We start from the raw sequence: 22,646 nt of genomic DNA on the forward strand, positions 1-22,646 counted from the left end.
GTATTAAATAAAAATAGAAATTATAGGTCTACTCCATTTATTAAGTAAACTTAAATCTATAAAGTACATTAGTGATCGTGCCAATTACAAAGTACAAGTTAAAATACAAACAAGCTAGAGTATAAATCTAATGTATTATCCTAAATCTAATGTATACTTTAATTCAATAAGAGGTATTTTCCAGTGCAACAAGCACAAGTCACATCTAAGTCAGAGAAACCATTCGAATGCGATTCAGTTTTAAACCATTCTCGATTCAACGATGTAGTTTACTTTCGCTCATACAGGAAAGCAGAAGGAGTTCTTATAGGTATTAGCCTTCTGTCCCCGCTTATTGTATTAACCACCCAATACTCACGCCCATTTATAACTTTATGCTCCGTGTTCTCTGAGCCAGTATATCTTGAGTTGCGGCCGAACAATGATTCGTAGGGAGGCGGTTTAGTGTCATCGGTCCATCGTTTTTTGGTTTCTTTCTTCTTGCTCTGAGATTTCTTCTTCTGGCCAATCAGACCGCTGTGTACCTTCACCTTCCATTTCACCCGAATGTAGCGCTTGAAGATCATCTAGAAGAATGGAATGTTTTAGTTTGTTGCTAGTCAAACATTTAATTAAGGCAAGAATAATTCAAGTGCTCATAAGGTTGATAGACGGTAAGTTAAACGCATCCAAAAAGGTAATCGTTTGCGCTTTTTCCGGTTAAGAGCGAATCGTCTTTGCCGCAATAAACGAAGAAGTGCCGCAATAGACAAACAGGGTTCTACCTTTTTTGGCATAAGATTTTTTTGCCTAATCTCGTATTGCATAGTAACGTTTGGTCAAAGTCTCGTTACGCCGAAAATCGTATGGCATAAATCTCGTTTAGTAAAAAGTTATTTCGCATAACATTGTTTAGCCTAATAATGGTATGGCCAAATCTTGAATAGCCTAATAATGCTATGGCATAGGTTTATACAAAGTAATAATATTAGTTTGGCTTTAACTTTGACGGAGCGTCTCCCTACATAGCGCAAACTGGTGCCTTGTATTGTTTCCGCTGTTTGGAAAACGCTCCGCTTTGGTTTTGATGAACATGTGCACCTAACACGCTCCTCCTCGCTTTGCTCGTCGTCGCACCTATTTATAGGTTTCGATCTCATGGGGTTTGTAATAATTATATTGGTCGTTAACTTTCGATTTTTTGATCATACAATATCGTGATTTTCGGGATGTAGGAGAAAAATACCACAATTTGTACATTTACTACATACTTAATATATTATTTATTAAGGTAACATTAGGAGAAACAAGATTATACATAGGTATAGACGAACATAAATTTGAGCAAACGAAACTTAGGTGTTTAAAGATTGTGCCTAAAGAGTTTTATACGAAACGAGCCTTATGCCACATAAGTCTTGGCAAAGTGATGGTTCGGCCAAAAAAGTTTAGACCATACGAGTAATGCGAAATGAGTTTTGGTCAATAAAGATTATGCCAGATGAGCGGAACCCGACAAACAGTGGTATCCCGCGATTTTTACTTGACACATTCTATCCGCACATCACAGGTGACCTAACAGTATCTTCTGCTCATTGTCAAGTAGGTACCTAGACGGGTGAGCGTTCGACGCAGCAGGTACTTAAGCTATTGTTGAATCTGCCACGGGTAGGTATATCTTTCTATATCGAAATAAAGCAGTTTACATATCGAAATAAAGCAGTTTACATATACAAATACCTCTCCCATAAAAGCGGCGGTGGCGGCGGCCAGCCCCGCCAGCATGATGAGGTAGGTCATGAGCAGGTCGCTGTTGCGCAGGCGCCGGTCCTTGGACTGCAGGTCCAGCGGGCAGATCTTAGTGCTGGGCAGGTCCCGGTGTAGATGGTGCTTTATTAGGCCCGCTTGCTCCACGTAGTTTAATCTGGGGGTGGTTTATTGCATTCATAATAAAATTGGAACGACTGGGAGATGAAAATGAGAATTATCAAAAGTCATAAAGCGGGCGGAAATGTCAGTGACTCTAGTGTTATTTTTGTGTTCTATAACCTGCCTGCCAATCCTGGAGATTTCATAATTCTATAGTGTTGGCCTTGGCCCATGTCCCATGTTAGCAGGCTGTATTTTTTATACTTACAGCTAAAAGATGTGTTGTCTCACCCTTTTACAGTATTTAGTATTTACCTACTCTGCATCTTGATCTTATCATGTCGATGGCAAACATAAAGATAGGTAAGGGTCACCGTGGGAAAAGACTGGCCAGTCAGATCAGTGTTAGTAGCTATCTACCCAGGGTGCGACGGACGAATGATACGTCACTCAACGAGAAACCGTGCTTTTTGGAGCGAATAGGTATAAAAACCCACATACACAGGATCAAACAGCCGTCGCAGCGTGGAGTTCCTCGGGTAGGCGAAGGCTCTCATGGTGGTCATGAAGGCGTTGGGAGCCACCACGTACGTGCACCGGTCCGCCTCTTCTACGCCTTCCCTGGGAGGGGGAGTGGTTGTGAGTATAGTATATGTAGTGGTATAAAGGGAAAAGGAACGGAATTCTGCTAAAATAAACCATCGAACTGGTATCGTGTTGTTGTTTAGGTATTTTAACGGAATTTAGTAATGAAACAAGTAACGAGATGTATTTATAAGAGGTTGCCACTCCAGGTACAATTTATGTATACCTCTGTGATCTAGAAGAAAAAGCTTCCCTTTAAAAACGTAGTAGTTCTCGAAGGGTGATTCGGTTGTTTATGTACCTAATATGATAAAACGCAGCCCAGGCGTGAAGAAACATACTTACCTACATATCTGTTGCATTTTTGACGGATATATTCTGCTGTGTAGGTACCTATGTGGACGATTACGGGCTGATGATCATGATGATGATGGGATATCTGCTAGAACGTACCTGGCCTTCCTCAAGTAGTCTCCATACATGAGGTGCAGCACGGCAGTCTCCTCGCGCACCAACACGGCACCGCCCTGTCAAGTGAAAGATTGAGATTTTTGAAGATAAAGCTCACATTAAAATCGCATTTTCGGATACTTAAATAAATTCCAAAGAACTGCAGGGCCGGGATTTGAAGCGCCATATACCTATATCGTAAAAGCTGACCACTGAGTTACCAACCGTTATTATACAGGGTGATTGGAAAATCGATGTATTCCTTTAAATGGGTTGTAGACGAAGGCGTTTCCAGTCAATTGAACCCCATAATGCATTATCCGAAAGTCAACCATTTCTGAGTTATTTAAGTTTTAAGTTTTTTTTAGGAATTTTGCCGAAATTTATGTTTAAAAGCAAAATATTTCAAAAACTAACGATTTTTTTAATACTTTTTTGATGGTTTTGCATTGCTGACACCTTAGTCAACTAATAATAATCATTAATTGCGCAATATTTAACTTAATTTAGACACAGTGCTTGAAAATAGATGGAACATTAAGAAAATGTTACGAAAGATGAAAACAAAAAAGCTAATTTAAAAAAGAATTTTATCTGACAATTTTTCAGGCACTACAGCTTAAAAACATAATCAATTTATAAGCTTTAAAATGACATATTCCAATCTAAAATCGATTAAGGTATCACCAAGATATAGCCAAAACAACCGCATAGGCGGACAAATTTCAGTAGGGAAACGAACAAGATTTTGTTTAAATTTTAAGGTAAAATGTCTTATAACTGGACTTTGTAGAGCTCCGAACCGTTTGCTAATTATTTTTCTCCGATAGTACGGTTCCTCAAAGGCACAGATCGACTACAAGGTTGCTTTACCGAAATAATGCTTGTTCGATAACACGGTTAGCCGAAAATACTTTTCGATGACGATAGATTCAACGATATAATATATATAAAAACTTAAAACTTAAATAACTCAGAAATGGTTGACTTTCGGATAATACATTATGGGGTTCAATCGACTGGAAATGCCTTCGACTATAACCCATTTAAAGGAATACATCGACTTACCAATCACCCTAATTCTAAAAATCGTGCTTTACAGTTTCAGTAAGACCATAGATGGTTGCAGAATATGTAAGTCCTATTCAAGTAGGAGCCTAAACTTGTGCAATAAAAATAAAAAATAATAATAATTGAATGGTGAAAGTAATCACCTGCACCAGCGGCAAGTAGTCGAAGTCATTGCTGATGGAGCGGAACTCGGCGCGCCCGTTCTTCACCATCACGTTTAGCGAGTGCAACTCTTCGTTGGGCTGAAATTAGGGAGCATATCAGTAGGTAGGTATATACATACTAAAATTACAGGAGAGGCTGAGGTGAATTGATGCTCAGTGTTTATGTTTAGTCCAATCGCTTGATAGCCATCTTCACCATTTACGAGAGCTAATTTATCTGTGCCGGGAATCGAACTCAAGGCCTTTGGCCGTATATTTCAGCCCTGTGCTTTATAGTTTAATGATTATTATTGTTGTAGTAGAACCTTTTTCTCTTTTAATTTTGCCGGAGACCGTTTGTGTAAGCCAGTGGTGGCATAGCGTATCAGTGAGCGAAATCATTTAGGCTCAGGATCGTAGAACTTATCTGTCTATCCTATGCCCCCATTAAATAGAATTACCTAGATAGGTAGGCATAGGAACGTTGCTAAAATAGGAACTCACATCTCTGACAATATACTGCACAGTGCCGCCTTCTTGAGCCATCCACCTGTAGTTCTTCCTGAGAAGATCCTGAGGGTACTCTATGTCCAGGGTAAACTTGGACAAGGTCAGGAAAGCTGTCAGATTTGCCGTGTAGAATGCAGAGAGCAGTATAATGAACATCCACCATGTAGCGAACAGTACTCGAGTGGTGTCTGGAATTATCGTGACGGGTTTAGTCATAAAAGCTATGGCCAAAAAAAAAAGGTTTATTTATTAAGTACTATAGTTATTAGTGTCTAGCAAATAAGAGTCGGTAAATAAAACGACATTTTATTATAACCCTTGATAGTTGTTTAATGCCCGTAGAATCATAAAATTTCCTATATCTAGTTTCATCTACTGGGTCAATGACAAAATTAGATTGAAACTTATTTGTTTTCTCAACCTAGTTTACAGCTACTCAGGCTTCAAAGTCCGTTATAATATTATGGCCAGTGCCCAGTGGGGTAAGTAAATAAATAAATAAAATACTTAACTATATCTGTGTATGTCTACTGTGCCTATAAATAAGTAATCAAAGAAGTTTGAGATTAGACAACTATAGGTACAAACAATACTAATTTATTATGTTCTTACCATAGAAGACATTCATGAAAATCCTAATTTAAAACCATAGTAGGTATCTTACGCAACTCATCGTGCGATGCTTGCAGGCTTAAAGCGGTTATAAACTCCGATTCCCTGATAGTACATTTATTACATGAAAGCTCGATTATAACACTTTTACACACGTGTCACCTACTAACAGTGTGACCCTGTATATATGTGTTTAACCACCTGATGGCTTGATGGGTTCACGATTAGACCCGAGGCAATAACGTAATGGTCAGATAGTCATCTTCGACTGTAGTTACTAGCTGTTGAATAACTGAAAGGAATTGGGGTAACATCGCAATAGCATTACCATTGTCATGGCCTAAGTGATTAGTTATGTCTAAATAGAGAGGTACAGACAGGCTGTAGGTCAGTTCAAGAGCATTTTTTTTGTCTACACATTGTAATTACAGTGCATAGGTTGGTTACGAGCGTACTCGTTTCCATTAATTGAAAACGTCGATAGATTTTAAAGCTATTTATAATTATTATAATTAGTCTTATTATATGTTCGAAACATCAACATCATCAACCTATAGCAGCAGTCCACTGCTGGACGTAGGCCTCTCCTAAAGAAACCTACATTACAGAAATTCCCAACAAACTTTTTTAGCTACAAACTCCTTCCTGAAAATATGAGTTGGCTTTTGTTATCAACTTGTGATTGCTAGGATTTCTTAAATTTGGCTCAAGTTACTTTATAAGTATTCATATAAATCACGTAAGTACTACCTAGTTACCCGTTTTGTGACACCTGCTATAAAATAACACGTGGACAAAATGGAAGGTACTTTTCACATGGGTACCTAATGCGAGAGGCGGGTCCCAATGATAGATGACTGAGAACTATTAGCGATGCCATCGATTGTAAATGTAAAATGTCTAATAATGAGAAATGGGTACGTTGTAAATGTAAATAGCATTGACATTAATATCGTGTGTGCTACAGGTTTCTATATAGAGTGTAACTTTATCAGTGGACGAGCTAACGAATGGGCAGTTTGCGACGACCGTTGCCCATTTTGAAAACATTACTGGCTACGCGGTCTCGTAGCAGCGCTACGAAGGCGGCTCGTAGCAGAAGCTTTTTTGCTACGCCATAGCTCGTAGCACATTCGTAGCAGCTAAACGATATTTTGCAAAAAAAAACAGTTTATACACAGTTAGATAGATTGTAACGAGTACTCACTAGCCTCCGGAGACATGGTGGTCCCTTGCTTGATGAAGGCGCCATAGACAAACCAGAAACTGGGGCTGATCGGTATCGGAGCCTCTTCGTCTGTCACTAGCTTATTGCGGAGCTTTGTCAGTAGAGTTATGCATGGACCGTAGCTCAGTACTGCAGCCAGGATTAGGTACCTAGAATATTAAGGGTCAGTTTATATTAAAGTCTCTAGATAAGAGACAGTCTACAACGCATTAGTCATTTACCTTAAAAGTATTTGTTATAGACCTAGTTACATTCTAATAGTAAATAGGTAACCTCGATGAAGGTCGTACAGTAAGTAAATATTGTGTAGAATTACGTATTGATTGAGCCTCTTCAAATAATTCGTCATCTTTTTAATAATACGGTACGGGGTTTGAAATTTTAATCAATTTTTTATGATAAATGGATACGAGCTTGAAAAGATCTTTGACTCTTCAGATTGTAGATCTCAATAAATAAAAGTTTTTCCATCCAAAGGTTACCTGGCAGCGATCGCTTTTAGTGATAATTGAGACTGCCCTTTGTGCCCTTATTAAGTTACCAGTATTAAATTTTATTAATTTTTAGGTGTACCAATAAAGTGTAAGTATTCTATCTAATCTACCTATCTAAATAGTTTAAGAAAGTATATATATAGTTGATTGAATATCTTACCATACTTCATACTCGAACGGCGCGAGGAGTCCAGACCCGGCTGCTGACTCTTTAGGCCTCTTCAACATCATCAGCCAGACGCCCTCATCCAGGAGGTGAGAGAAGGACACCTTCGTCTGATAGTCGTACAGGATCGGCAGAAATGCTGCGGCAAAGTCCGCTATCTACGAGTTAAGTATTTACATACGGCATAAGAAATTATCCTTTGTGTCACCCAAGCAGTGTCCTATATCTTATAGGTAGGATAGGTAGGATAAGGATGGAAGAGGTGCATATCTGCACCCCTATTCGCCGGTGTAAATCGTATTTTTGTAGTCCCAAATAGTCCCAATGAAATAGGATTTCACTTTTGTATTTTTATGTTAGGAATAATAGGTGTCCCTGTGTAGAAAAGCATTCATTGTAAACCATTACAATATTTTGTACGATTAGATACCTACTAAATTAGCAAGGACTCTAACTAAACTGTGTCTAATTCTTTGAATGTATAGGTAGCTGGTAAACTATACTCACGCTACTATTAACCAGTCCTATAACAGAATCCTCCGGCTTCGACCCCCCAGACTCATAGTTCTTCTCAGCCAGTATCACGTCGAATGTGAAGTTGAATCGCTTCCGCAGGATGTCCACGATGACAAACGCCACTCCTTGCCCGACCAGCGTCCCGTTGATCTCCTCCACATAGCTCAGGGGGTAGTTCTAAACAAAAACATTTAACTAGGTAGGTAGTTAATCTCTTGATAAAACTTAACAGCAGTTGTGGAGGTCATTTTGGGCGTCTAAAACTATATCCAACAAGCTTACGAAGTCGAATTCACTAATATATAAGAAAAAATATTATATCTATAAGTATGAATGTAAACGACCGAATGGCGTAGTGGTTAGTGACCTGACTACTGAGCCGATGGTCCCGGGTTCGATTCCCGGCTGGGGCAGATATTTGTTTAAATACAGATATTTGTTCTCGGGTCTTGGATGTGCCCGTAAAATGGCAATAGGCCCGCCCCCTATTACATTGGGACTAACATAACACTCTGGCGAAAAGTGGGTGCAGCAATGCACCTCTGCCTACCCCGCAAGGGAGTACATTAGTACAAGGCGTGAGTGCGTGTTTTTTTTTTTTTTATGAATGTAAAACACTCAAGAGCAATGAAAATGTTCCACTTACAAAATACCGACACCAAATGGCTCCAATTTTTTTAAAGATTTGTTAAAATTTTAAAACAATGTTTATAATTTTAGTTAGTAATATTCTGATAAGTACTTCAATATTGTTGACGGCGAAGCATTATGAAGACTGCCTTTTCCGTTTAGGAGTAGGTAAATTGGTGCAGTACTTGTTTGAAAAAATTAATGAACTCAAAAATCCTTAATCCTAAATATTAATGGTTTCCCCGCTGAATGCTACAAATGTATACCTACGCTACTTTGTATCCTGGAAACCACGGAAAACCCCTCGGCAAAGCTAGCTAGTGAGTTATAGAGGAGGCCACGAGGAGGCTCATGTCCTGTTTACGAGTTCTTTATGATTGATGATAGTGTCACTACGAGTACCTACTTAGTACCTACCTATTCATAGATTTCTAACTACACTTATTAAAATTGTTTGTTTTGCACAGATAGGGAGGGAGATAACTGAAAAGTAAACAAAACACTGAAGAATGAAACTTACGTTATATGTCGCAATTCTGAGATGTTTTCCATTTACTTCGCTTCGTAGTGCCAAGAACTCATTCTGCTTTTTAGTAAGGCGCTCATCTGTAGGTTGGTATATACGGTAGTGAATACAAGGGTACAAAAATATAAGTATGCAGAGATAGAATACGACATAGAAGAAGAATATCAGTAATTTCAGCGGCCGCGGCACGGATCTGTTATCGACGTCGATAAACTTGTTTAATGCGCGCCCCACCAATCGCGATAAAGGGACGTAGGTATATCTACGCCGACATCGAACCCGTGAAGCGGCAGCATTAAATTATTTATAGAACTAACAGATAATTTTCTTTGCACAAGTTGTTCAAAACTTCTCCCAACGATCTGTACTTATTTTGACTGATCTCAATTTCATTACATCAAATTCAGAGGTTCCAATTAAAGAACCATGCACCTACAAAGTTACTAAAACTATAAAAAAATATTCACCCAATCCCGAATTATCGTAATAGGCATCGCAAAACGTGGCATTGTAGCATATGCTGGAGATCAACAGCTCTATACCGGCCATAGCATTATCCCGATATTACCGGTACTGTTCCGATATTACCGGTATTAGCCGAGTGACTCGACAGACTCATTTGACTGCCGGCGCCCGATTGCCGCGCTTTCCGCGACTCATCGCGAGGCCCTGCGTCCGTGTACTGTGGCTGGACTGGGGGCCCTGTTGGCTGTGCGATGGACGGATGATGTGTGTGTTGATACGACGGATTGGCGATTGATTTGTAGTGGGCTTTCGTTAAAAGGTTTTCGTTTTTGGATTTCCGCTTTAAAATTATGATAATGTTACTTTATGTGCCTATGTAGGTAAGTAGACTTTAGATTAATTTTATTTTATCGACGCAGTGGTGTTCTTTGTATTGTGTTCCACGTTGGGCGCCAAAAATACTTATGTGTTGCTGCCTACTACAACTATAATTTATGTCGTTTAATTAAACGCGCCGATTGCAAGACGCGCATTAGGCAGACGAAGTTTTTGGCACGATTCGATTATCCATATTATTCTATCGTGTTGTCTCCGTAATGAGGTGGCATGGGCATGGCATGTTGTTCAGTAAATTGTCGTGTCCACATAACATGGCCACCAATATGGACGAGTTTCGTAACGCGATCATTATCTTGACCAAATATCAACACAATTACCTTTGTGGGTAGGAAAGTAGGTAAGTATCTACCTAGTTGTTTTAGTACTAAGTATTTTATGCCATTAGTATTACTGGTTACCTATAAGCCTTATAGATTACTCAAGCTTGCCTATGTTGTTGATATAACCTACTTGGTGCCTACTTGCCTTTTTGCACATATCTAACAAGGTACTTTTCGTCCTACAGTAGGTATTATACTACACTACAGGTTCGAATCCCGGCGCTAGGGCATGCAATACCGGAACTATTTTCAATACCGGTATTGAGTTCCGGTATTGCAACTCAATACCGGGATCCCGGTATTAATACCGGTATTAGATTTCCTTGTAATAAATGGCATATATTGTGATTAAAGGTCGTATAGGTCAAAATAAAACGAGAAAAAGCAGAAATTCAGTATTTTGTAATAGATTTTTACGAAAATTGAGTATTAGAGTTTAAATTTTACAATAAATTATTATTTTTACATCCAGTGTCCGTTTACGCATGGACAACAGTAGATATCAAACGGCCGAAAACTGCATCAAACGGTTGGAAACAAGTGCGCTTCCACAGTACATAGGAATACTATATCTTAATCGCTTTATTATAGCCTAAAAAAGTCCGATTCCGGTATTACTTCAATACCGGTATTAACTTTCAATACCGGTATTTAAAAAAGCGTGAATTTTGTCCCTAATACCGGTATTACGAATACCGGTATTACGGTATTGCATGCCCTACCCGGCGCTGACCTATTCCACGCAATGAGTTCTTTATTGTGACGGTAAACATCGTGAGGAAACCTGCATAGGTAAGTAACTACATATATTTCGCACATTTCGTGAGCCAACTATAACAGTGGACCGGCGTGGTGAGAATAAATGGTCCAAGCATAGGAAGGGAGTTTAGACCTTGGTGGTATAACTATGCACAAAGCTTCAATTCGAAAGAAACAGGTGCAAGTACTTACACCCCCACAGAGGATAGAATAGAAAAGATGGACTCAGGAAGGGCTCAGGGAACCACGAACCATTTTTGTGATAATTCTACAAGCGAACTTATACTTATCCATAAGAATAATAACCTCCTCTCCTTGATTTGAAAAACACATCTGTGATTGGTTTTCTGGTCTGTGATAGTTGTCAAATTTTAGTTGACTTGTGTGTGTTGTGTGTTTGTTATGAGGCGTTTGTTAAAAAAAAAAAAAAGTTCTTTTTTGGAGAAATAGATGGCGTTGTCTGGGGTTGTACCAACTTTCAAACCCTCAGAACACACTTAGATCACAATATGTTATTCTGTGAGGCTAACGAAATGTGAAAGTGACGTAGGTAGGTAGAATTGTAGTATTATTTTCTCTATGATGTCGATGTCACTGTTGCTTCAGCGTTCAGTGCGATTGTGCGTACAGCCGTTCTTTTCAAGTTTTCTCAGTTTCCTTGTGTTTCTCCTGTATTAATTGAGTTGTAGTTGAGCTATCTGCTCCTCCTCCCTTGATACTGTAGAGTTAGTGCACTTGAGATAGTGACTCTTTTGAGATAGTGACTCTTGTGAGATAGTGACTCTTGTGATAGTGACTGCTATACTGTAATAATGCCTAAGGACTATGGATCATGGTCCCTTGCCAATCTGAAGATAGAGTTACGAAAACGGAATGCCAAACTAACTGGACGGAAAGCCGTCTTGGTTCAGAGGTAAGTTTGATCAAAGCATTTACAATAATAATATAGTAGCAACGTAGTATAGTCCAGTCAATAAATGACTTAAAATGAGGTGTAGAGTGCGTGAGCAGGATCTTATTTAGGATCATACAATAAATAAAAATAGAAAATCAGTTCTCGCACGCAGCACCCGTTCAAACGGCGCGCATAGAGAAAAGAACACTACGTGACGGCGCGGGTAGAACTATTCACAGAATACTTAGCACTATCCCAAGCCACATGCAGTCTGAGCCTCGGAAGGATGGCTCGCGCTACCACCCGACATTTAGTCACAACTAGTGAGTTCTTATTCTGAGTTTAGTACTCTTTGCTCTCTATGTAATTTTTGACAGTTGGTACACTGCGTTTTCACGCCATCTATCGGCTTACCCAAAAGCTCAACTGACAGCTGTCAAGGAAAACGGCTCATTGCTTAAAAATTATAACCTCGAAACGAAGATTTGGTTTGTATTTCGTAAGTTGAATTTACACAAAATAAAATGAGAGAGGTGTGTTTATCAAACTGTGAGAAAAATTTCATACAGCAAATTGTCTCAGAGGGTCATGTAAGTACTTATTCATTTCTATTATCCATGTTGAACACAAAGAATATTGTTCGTAACTCAAAGTAGCCGTACCTAACTATAATTAAACATGTTTACATTTATTTAGCGACTAGACGGTAGATCCTACCATGAAAGCAGAAAACTAAAAATCTCATTTGGCTCAGAATATGGAAGTTGCATTGTTTCTCTAGGAGAAACAAGGTTAGTATTTTGAAATTATGACTATACTATTATTAGGTACCTATATGAATAGAATTTAATCCACCGTTGATTTTTTCAGAGTACTGGCTCAAGTTTCTTGTGAAGTTGTGCAGCCAAAACAAATTAGGCCCAATGAAGGTATATTATATGTTAATGTTGAGCTGGGTCCTATGGCTGCCCCGCAATTTGAAGCTAACAGGCAGTCTGACCTATCAGTGTACCTCAACAGACTGCTAGAGAAATGCTATAAGGATTCTAAGTGCATAGATTTGGAATCACTGTGTATAGTTGTTGAAGAAAAGGTAAGGAAAGAAAATATTAGTTAAAACATACTGTTAGGAATTTATGATCAAAATAAATTATTGCATTTAAGCTTTAGTCCAAAACTCACCGAAAATGCCAAAACACTATAGCACAAGTAGTAGCACTTCAAGTGTAGGCCTGAGAGCTATAATAGTACATGAGTGTGAGTTGTGCTAAAGAAGTGCTCTCTGTTACTTCTACATAGATTAAAAGATATGTAAGTAAGTATTTGTATCTATGAACTTATACTTTCTTACATTGTATTCTTTCTCAATTTCAGGTATGGTCTCTAAGAGTAGACATTAAAGTCCTGAACCATGCTGGGAACCTCATAGAGTGTGCTAGTATAGCTACTCTCACCTCCTTGGCTCACTTCAAGCGGCCAGACGTTACTAAAAGTGGTGACACTGTCATAATCCACTCAATGACTGAAAAGGATCCCATACCCACCGTCTTATACCACTATCCTGTCTGTGTCACTTTTGCTATTTATGGGAATGAGTAAGTATTATAGTACTACCCGACATTGGTCAATTTTAAACTAAGCACTGTAAAATGCTTTGTTTGAAATTTCTTTTTGTGATTGGCTGTATTACAAGTAGTACACTGTAGTCTCATTTTCCATGATATTGACCTACTACAGTAAAATATGCTCTGCAAAACCAACTTCACTGCCACTTCATTGTCAAATGGCTCTTAATTTATTCATCAAAATATAAAAGTCACAAACATGCATTTTCTTACACTTCTTTGTTGTTCAATTCAAACCCTTTCAATATTGTTTGTTTTCATGCATTGGTATGTTAATATAATACAGCTTAGCCCCATATCTGTTACAGCATCCTAATCTCAGATCCAAGCTTCATGGAAGAATCAGTATGCATGAGTAGCACAGAAGAGGGAATCAATACTGGTGGAGGCTTGCTAGTAGTTGGAATGAACCAGTACAAAGAACTGTGCTTACTAGACTTGACGGGAGCTGCCATATACAGTGCCAACTTGGTGCATAGAGCCAGCCTCAGTGCCGGTACACGGTGCAAGGATATTGTGGACCTTATCAAGCAGAGTATTATTAATGATGATAACTTGAGGTAAGAAAATAGTTTTTAAATGTTGTGTGGTTGTTTCTATCACTGTTTATTCCCATTACCCTTGACATGATAATTATACTGGTTGTACCCACATTTATTTATTTATTTATTTATACTTTATTGCACAATTTACAATCGTAATAATGTACAACTAGGTGGACTTAATGCTAAAAGCATTTTCTGCCAGTCAACCTGCAGGAGGTACGAGGATCAAAAAGTACGGGTGTGCAAAAAAGAAAAAAAAAAAAGATCAAAACATAATTGTGATTGTGGAGTTCCTAAAATAAAATAATACCTAAACCCTAAAACTAAGTAAATAAATATATAATATATATGACACATCACTGCGGATTTTGTTATCTGTAAGCTTTAATTGCAAAATATAACCTTTTCATGCCTTCTCACTGTCAGTATAGGTAGATTATAACATTGTTTAGGCTATGGTGGATATGTAGTATCTCTTATGCTACCACATTGGTCTAGTCGTTATTATATTTTCCCATACCTACAATAACGAAAGTATTTACCTTATACATTTTCAGACAAAAGAGAACAAAGATCAACTTTGCAGACATAATAACAAGTGATCACGTTCTCTCACTAACTAAGAGAGACCTTAGCATATGTTTGAAGAGCTATGATGCCAATGACTTGAAAGAAAGTGATGATGATGCGGATATGAAGGATGCAGATGATGATGAGGATATCAAGGAGGAACCTAGTAAATATGATGGTAAGTACTTACCTTTGTGTATTTGTTGTGTTGGGTGACATTTTATCAGTTACGTTATCTATTACGTTTTGTGACGCTTGTACAATCAACGTTCGGCCTAGTCATACAATTGAGTAGCGCCATCCAATGAACGGGCTAGTGGTGCAATGAAAAAGGAGATTAAACCAGATGCCTGCGACATATTGATAAGCAGATCATGTAGGTATACCCACAACCCCTATGACAAATTTTCGGACTCATCAAGACTTAATAATTAATATTAAGTAAATCAGAAGAAATCCAACCCGGGACCGCACACCATTTAGACTCTGTACCTACTGTAATTATATTGCATAAATGTGAATTAATTATTATTCTTGTTCCAGTGGTGGCATCTACAAAACTAACAGCCGAAGTTGTGGCCAAGAAAGGCGCTTCCTCGTGGATAGAAATATCATCAGAGTCAGAGGATGAAAAATAACAACCAATAAATCAAGTTGTTACATTAGAATGTAATAAAATTTCATTTTACAATTTACGTTTGTTATCTTAGCAGTACCTTAAAATATTAGCATTGCAGAATCCCTCATCATAATATCGTCACTATACATACAATCACAATATTTTAACACTGTATACGAGGTGTTACAAAAACGATAGGTAGTCCGAAAGGAATCGGTATTCGGAATTACTTTCGAAATAAATAGGGACCAAAGACTTCGTCCTATTATTTTTAGATCTTTCTAATTTACCTATCCTCTTTGCAACACAAAAAGGGTACAGTATTTTATCAGTGATCGACCCTCTATGAGAGGTGATGTAACAGACACTGCAATCATTATATCAATGTTTATTATGTCGAGTCAGAGCCTTTACAGTCACACAACTGATATACCTACACAAATACATAGATTATAGATAGATACATATAGATTATAGATATTTATTTATCCCGACGCAAGTTCAAATCTGAGACCCATACTTCAGAAGCAGCATCTTGACTACCACTTTAGCTATGGTGTACTTAAGTCGTATTACCTTCTAATCAGACTATTAAAGGCCGATCACTGATAATAAGTCTCCCTGCCTAGGTTACTAGGTATCCAAATATATACCTATATAACTTTTCTCTAGAGTGGGACACATGACACATCTTAGAGAATGGATACTGAATTTACTTGGCCACGTAAATGAATGATTTAACACCCGAAATTAATATGTATATTATTATTTACCATACATTTTAAAACACCTTTCCTATAGGTATGTAATATGGTACAAACCCATCACTGAATATGATTACGTTTTGTAGCATGAGCATATCAAATGTATGTGTCCCACTCATTATAGAAAACAATTGAAAATAAATAACAATTGAGTTAATTGTAATGAAATTTTATCTTTGAAATAGTAAGGAGAATCATTTGAATAAAATCATAAGTGAATAAGAGTGGATGAGAAAAAGAAGGCAAAAGCTTTCGTACAGGTAAGTCATGGATCTACTAACCTTCATTTGCTGAGTTGGTATTTAATGATAGCAACTGATGTCGAGGAACATATTTCGTAAATTAGTATGTTGTGTGATGTGATAAAATTTTGTTCAATCCTCAGATTGGTTAGCTGTAGCAGCTGTTAGCAGAACATTCTCCATTAAGTCACCTGTACTAAAGCTCATATAGCCTTAAAATAATTTATGACTGAATGCGTAAATATAAATAGATCTAAATACAGAATTTCATAATATTAATGTTCTTATGCTATATTTTCATTTAGTAAACGAAGAATTATAATTTACAAAATGAAAATGTAAGTGCAATAGCATTATAGTTTGGTAGTAAACAAGGATGGGTTTACACTGCAAATTAATTAGACTTCGGACTTCAGATCATAAAAATCTAAGCCTACACAGCAGACATCATCAATACATGCTGATCATTTATTCAATAAAATTCATGTTTAATGCATACATAACGTGACCATACGTCCCGCTTTGGGCGGGACAGTCCCGCTTTCAAGCTGTGCGTCCCGCTGTCCCCCGCGAGGGCAAAAATGTCCCGCTTTCATAAACAGACCAAACGATAATTTAAATTACCTACATTTTGTAACTTCATCCCATATTTCGTTTCTTTCTTTTAATCACTTGAGACAACAATTTATCTTTCAGACTTGACTCACGTTCAGTGACGATCATTTACTCGCTCTTGCTCTATCGTGTATATAAATTTATCTCGCTCACCTACCGATTCCCAACAAAGAAGAAATGCGTGGTAGTACATGTTTTCCAAAAAAGTAATCTGTATTAACTTTTATGAATGTGAAACTAAGATAAGATGCACTATAAAAACTTTAAATTACGAGGGCTACACCGAAAAGATCGGGAATAGAATACTTAGGAATAAATTAGAGTGAAACCTTTTTGGTGTATCAAATGTAGTGTTTTTTCAAACATAATTCCATTTCTGAATTTAAAAAAAAGTAAAAAATAAAAGAGTATTGACCATTTGAATTTGACAAGTCGGTGTAAAAAATGGAGCTTACGCGGGAACATTTCCGTGCAATAATTTTTCACAACTTTCGTCGAGGTTTATCTCAAGAAAACTACTACACTATCTCGTAAACTACTCAAATTATTAAAAAAAACAACGTCTGGTATGAGAACACCCAAAAATTCCGAAAAACTTTTTTTCGATTTGATGTACCTACCTAATTTACACAATATTGCAATAACGATTTTTTAAATATCCATTTATAAAAATCGAATAGATATAATAATAATAATAATCATTTATTTCAGGCAATATTACAACCCATATAAAGTCAAAGTAATTACAAATATAGAATAGTTAAAATACACAATTATATATAATAATAAAATGCTAAAATATTGCTAAAATATTAAAATGCTGTAGAGGGGCACATAGTCAAACACATTGTAAAAAAAAATAATTATTCTACTTCTTATTGGCAGACTGGTGCAGGCACGACCAATGTATCATAAACCTATTTCCATAGATATCCTGGTTTATAGCAGCAATGAGCTCGTTACTGGAGCTGCGCACTCTGTCCCAGCACCCCGCGGCGCGCTGCCGCATCACGGCGAAGAAGTCGGGCACCCTGGCGTCGGCGAACATGGCCTTCGCACTGCAGTACCGCGGCAGCCTCAACAGGATTCGCAACGCATCGTTATACTGCACTCTAAGGATGCTATATGCTCTTCTTGTGTAGTTAGTCCACAGTTGGCATGTATAAAAACTTTGACAATACGCCTTGAAGAGCACAATCTTGACATCCCTAGAGCACTTACTAAACCTACGCGCGAGCATGTTGCACCGAACTGCCAGGGCGCGCCGCTCGCGTTCCATGTCCGCGTCGTCACTGAGACTCTCCGTTAGGATGTGCCCCAGGTACTTGAACTGCTTGACAACCCGAATTGCTGAGCCGTACATATAAACCGGGGGTACCCTCTCCGGACCTCCCCTAAACCGGAACACCATAATTTCGCATTTCTTTACATTGTACATCATGCCGTTCCTATGTGCAAAGTTCTCACAGATGTACAACAGCTTTCGTAATCCGCCAATCGAGGGACTGAGCAGCACCATGTCATCTGCATAACTCAGGTTGTTAAAACACACGTTACCTACGTGGCATCCGATGCCGGTGCTCCTCAGCTCCTCGATCAGGTCGTTCACATAAATGTTGAAGAGGTCCGGAGAGGTCAGCCCTCCCTGACGAAACATATAATAATCACGAAGGTTTGTTATTACGATTGTTAAATACACGAACGTAAAAAAATACGATTACTTCAGTATACGAAAAATTTAATACAGATTTATTATAATCACAAAAATATCAAATCCGGACCAAAAATATGATAATTCGTGATTTTGTAAAAAATTAAATGAACATTTCAAAAACTTTAGAACCAAAACCTAAATATGAAGAAGAGGCGCGACGACGATCAAAGCGAGGAGGAGCGTGTTAGGTGCACATAGATTTCTAAAAACAAAGCGGAGCGTTTCAAATATAGAGTAAAAATATTGTTAAATAGAAAACTATTTGTAGTATTTGTTGTTAAGTTACACAACAAAGCAAAACAATTGCTCGGATTTTTACGGTTTTTAATCTAAAAAAACCTTAGGATCTAGACCTAAGGATAGGTGCGACGACGATCAAAGCGAGGAGGAGCGTTTCGGTGCACATAGTTGTTGAAAAACAAAGCGGAGCGCAGCGAAGTGGAGCGAAGCAAAAAAATGTTAAATTGTTAACTAAGTTACATTCGGGGATTTGTGTTTTCGGAATATTAAAACATGGAAATTATAACATTCGAAAAATTTACTTTGGTCATTTTGATAAATCTGTTGTTTGAAATTTCGTTTAATATACACTTTTCGTAATTTTCCTTATTCGGAAACTTAAAATTTACTAAAACTATGAAATTCATAATTTAAAAAATCGTTATTTTCATATTTGCAAAATAGTAATTCGGATTTATGTAGTGTACCCGTCTTGTATATTTTTATTAAAACATAGTAAGTACTTAAGTATCCTAAATATACTTACCAACTTTACAAGATTATTAGATAAATATAAAAAAATGTCATTCACCATTCATGCATCTCTTTCACATTTCACTCTTTCATCGTAGGGATTGAACTTTCAATTGATGCACTGAGCAAACTGAGCGAAATGATAAGAAGATAAGAAAGAAAGATAATATATGTATCTTTGAGGGATATGAAATTCCGCAGGTGTCCCGCTTTGACAAATAAAATAAATGGTCACGTTATGCATACAGTACAATACTATGTTAATTCAGATATATTTTCTACACATATCAGTTAGGTAGAATTGCAGTCGTAATATATCTCAGTTAACAAATCATTCATAGCTTATTTAGCAATCAAGGAGAGCAATGAAATAAATTCTAAAATAAAGCTAAATCTATAAATTATACACATCACATTCACAATATAAACTTAAATAGTGTCTGAATTTATTCCATTTTTCTGATCTAATTTGTTGCCATTTGTTTTCACCATGTAAATGAAATAGGTCACTATTTCCTTCTCATTGACCGGCAGGGATTTGAAGTGCTTCTGAATTGTCTGAAAAAAACAAAATATAACATTATAGTTTCATAATAAATATGACGTATTTTGGTGAGTCCAATAATTATAGACTACCAGAAGTTAATTTCCAGAACCTTCTTAACCAATCTATGCAATCAACTAAAATGCAGGTTTTAAAAGAATTACCTTAGCCTGCTTAAAATGAAACCTCTCATGGGCAACAGTCAGAGTTTCATGATATACATATAATTTATTGCATTGTTATTATTGTCAGTGGCATTGCCAGCTTAGGTTGTTTGTAATCAATAAATTTTACTATCAGTGTCTGATTATGTTAGACCACAAAGCAAACGCGATAAATAGGTAGATTAAATTACCACAATTTTGTTTATAAATATCTGAGTATGATACAATATTGATCAAAGATTCTGTATCAATAATATTTGTGCAAAGAGGTAGTAATAAGACTGCAATTTAGAGCAAGATTTGAGGACCTAAGTATACATTTTCAGTCTTAACACCAGAGTTTTTTTTAATGAACCTATAGTGTCCCACTGCTGGGCAAAGGTCTGGGCACTCTACCTGGTTCTTCCATAGAGGTTACATAGAAAAAAATATACTTACATCAGCTAGCTGCGCCTTGTTCAGTCCAGGCCTGGTGGGCACCTTGTAGTGCCTCTTGTACCTCCGGAGGGTGTTCACCTGCAGCTGGTACCAGTCCACCTCCGGAGAGTCCGTCTCTGCCTCATTGCTGTCGTCCTCCGAGTCCTTCGGCCTTTTTGTCCTGGCGCACTGGATCATTTTCTTGTGATGATCACAGATGTATGTGTGCCTTGCCTGGAATGGATAAGGGTAGGTTTGTTAAGTTTTTTTTATGGGGTCTAGGTTTTTGTTGTTAGAGAAGGATGAAAAAGACCTGGTTAGAAACATTAGGGATAAAAATATCTACGCAAGATCTAACATTTGGAAGCTACGCTTCCACCTTGCACATTGACAAGATAAACAGCCAGACACATCAAACTTATAACACACCTCTTTTCGAGTCGGGGTTAAAAAAACAGAAGTATGTTTATTAAGTAATTAATTATTACCTGTTGGTCTATGTTGAGCTTGAGCCTTCTTTGGGCGACGGTTTTCTGAATCCGCTTGCTGTACGACGCATTGCCAGCGGAACGCCTGCACCGTTCGCCGTCATCCACAAGGCAACATATTTGGTCGGAATTTCCTCGAGAATCTTCTTCCCCTGTACTGAACCCGTTGTTCATTTGATACTCGCGTTGAATCATATAGGACAAGTCAGAAAAACCCCCCACGAGACACCTCGCACTTCACAATGGAACAGTTTTCGATGGAATTGTTCGACGTATTCACAAAGGGGTCGGATGAGGTTATATTATGTTACAAAACAAATCATTTCTACATCGAAACACTTGCGAAATCATAGCAAGATCAATGAAGGAAATGGTATTTTAGTCGTGAGACTTTATTTATCACAAATATCTTGTTTTCTCTTGGTTAAAAACCTAAAATCGTCACTCACGAAAAATTTAGTACACAGTAATTACAAAACAAATTAACGCAAATCTCACGAAATTACAGTTTTAAATCGCAACAAACTCGAACATTACCACAGGATATTGCCTTATTTTCAATAATCAATCCAAATATATTTAAATTCACCGAGAAACTTTCGCACCGAATCGCTGCTGCTCGCAATCGTCCGACAACGACAAATAAATTTTAACATTCATTCATTTCGTTCGTTCAACAACAAGCACACAAAGAAACGAAACGCACACATCGAAAGTAAACTATAGGAAACATTTATGTAATCTTGTGAAAACTCACTGCTAATGTGTGCGTGCATTGAATGCAATTCCACAGCTACACAACTCTACGTATCTAGACATAAACAAAAAAATAATGCCAACGCCGTGACTGTGATTGGTGTAAAAACGGCGGGAGCTTCAAAATGTACCAATAAGAAAGTATTTTTCTGACATATGCCTGCCGATGAATTTACTTCACAGTAAACGTAAAGTTCCCTACGAAATAAGCGCTGAAATCGTGTGTTCGGTTTTGATATTAACACATAAGCGGTGAGTTTTGTTATTTTTTTACAATTTATGCTCTGATATTATGAAGCAAACCAATATTATTACATACGTAGACCTATTTGTTTATATTTTAAAGCTGAACACTGTATTCTTATAGCTGTATTTATACGATTACATTCTAATTTTGTAAGCAAATGGCTGCCGAAGTGACACTATTATTATGACGGTATATACCTACCTATCTATATACATAGAAAACAGATGTAGGTTAGGCATGTATAGTTCTATACAGAAATATCCAGCTACAAATTTCTAGATTTTAAGTAAGTTTTTAGTGCTTTTAATTTTTGTAAACGAGAAAAATAAAAATAAACTAGAGAACTTACTCAACTAACTTTATTAACTTTAGATAAGTAGGTACTTAGTTAAAACTTCGTTTAAGCATATGGACTGTGTGTGATTTTTTTTTATTTTCTGTATTTTTTACATGTATTAGCATTAAGTATAGCTTCATTTGTACAAAAATATAAAAATTGTTTTTGCTTTAGTTTAACAAAAAATATGTATTTTAGGATGTACTTAGATAAAGTTTAGTTTAGGTTTAAGTTAAAGTTTTTAAAAAAAAAGTATTATTTTACTTAAGTACACACATAATTATCATGATAGGTTATAGGAGTACTTAATTATTCAATATAGACTTCTCATGTTATAATAGCATATAACTTAAATACAAAATCCCTTAAACCTACTTTAATAATATTTAATTTTTTTCTTGTATTAAAGATAAAACTACAAATACAAAAAAAACAAAGTAAGTATTTAAAGTTGTTATTACCCTTCCAAGAAATTTAAGCAAAAAAAATATTATAAAAAAATATTTTTTATTTAAAAGAAAACACTATCTTATTTAGAATAAAATCAGTGTGACGTCACGCCTCTCTATACAGGATGTTTCAAAATTCCTATACCTAATAAGCTGAAAGAGATTTACTTAAAATGACAT

General features: G+C 37.0%; 4 protein-coding genes across 4 annotated transcripts; 1 reads left to right on the forward strand and 3 right to left on the reverse strand.

Moving 5' to 3' along the window:
- Positions 1-20: 20 nt before the first annotated feature.
- LOC105390927 (glutamate receptor ionotropic, delta-1) lies at positions 21-9,474 on the reverse strand. Its single transcript, XM_048624927.1, has 11 exons — positions 9,247-9,474; positions 8,774-8,859; positions 7,615-7,800; positions 7,102-7,265; positions 6,427-6,596; positions 4,602-4,795; positions 4,098-4,196; positions 2,887-2,960; positions 2,350-2,469; positions 1,720-1,903; positions 21-566 (listed from the first exon to the last, which is right to left on the reverse strand). The coding sequence occupies exons 1-11, from the start codon at positions 9,326-9,328 to the stop codon at positions 270-272; spliced, it is 1,656 nt and encodes a 551-aa protein (XP_048480884.1). The 5' UTR covers positions 9,329-9,474; the 3' UTR covers positions 21-269.
- Positions 9,475-12,069: 2,595 nt separating this feature from the next.
- On the forward strand, positions 12,070-15,050 carry LOC105390674 (exosome complex component RRP45). The gene is made up of 7 exons (XM_048624878.1): positions 12,070-12,207; positions 12,314-12,408; positions 12,488-12,710; positions 12,992-13,212; positions 13,551-13,802; positions 14,345-14,535; positions 14,901-15,050. Exons 1-7 carry the CDS (start codon positions 12,142-12,144, stop codon positions 14,993-14,995), a joined length of 1,143 nt encoding a protein of 380 aa, XP_048480835.1. The 5' UTR covers positions 12,070-12,141; the 3' UTR covers positions 14,996-15,050.
- Positions 15,051-17,465: 2,415 nt separating this feature from the next.
- LOC125489353 lies at positions 17,466-18,254 on the reverse strand. Its single transcript, XM_048625046.1, has one exon. The coding sequence runs from the start codon at positions 18,252-18,254 to the stop codon at positions 17,466-17,468; it is 789 nt and encodes a 262-aa protein (XP_048481003.1).
- Positions 18,255-19,425: 1,171 nt separating this feature from the next.
- Positions 19,426-21,337, reverse strand: LOC105390666 (histone deacetylase complex subunit SAP30 homolog). The gene is made up of 3 exons (XM_011562007.3): positions 20,678-21,337; positions 20,211-20,423; positions 19,426-19,622 (listed from the first exon to the last, which is right to left on the reverse strand). The coding sequence occupies exons 1-3, from the start codon at positions 20,870-20,872 to the stop codon at positions 19,494-19,496; spliced, it is 537 nt and encodes a 178-aa protein (XP_011560309.2). The 5' UTR covers positions 20,873-21,337; the 3' UTR covers positions 19,426-19,493.
- Between the last annotated feature and the right edge of the window lie 1,309 nt (positions 21,338-22,646).

Source organism: Plutella xylostella, chromosome 13, assembly GCF_932276165.1.
Source record: "Plutella xylostella chromosome 13, ilPluXylo3.1, whole genome shotgun sequence".
Classification (NCBI taxonomy): Eukaryota; Metazoa; Arthropoda; class Insecta; order Lepidoptera; family Plutellidae; genus Plutella; species Plutella xylostella.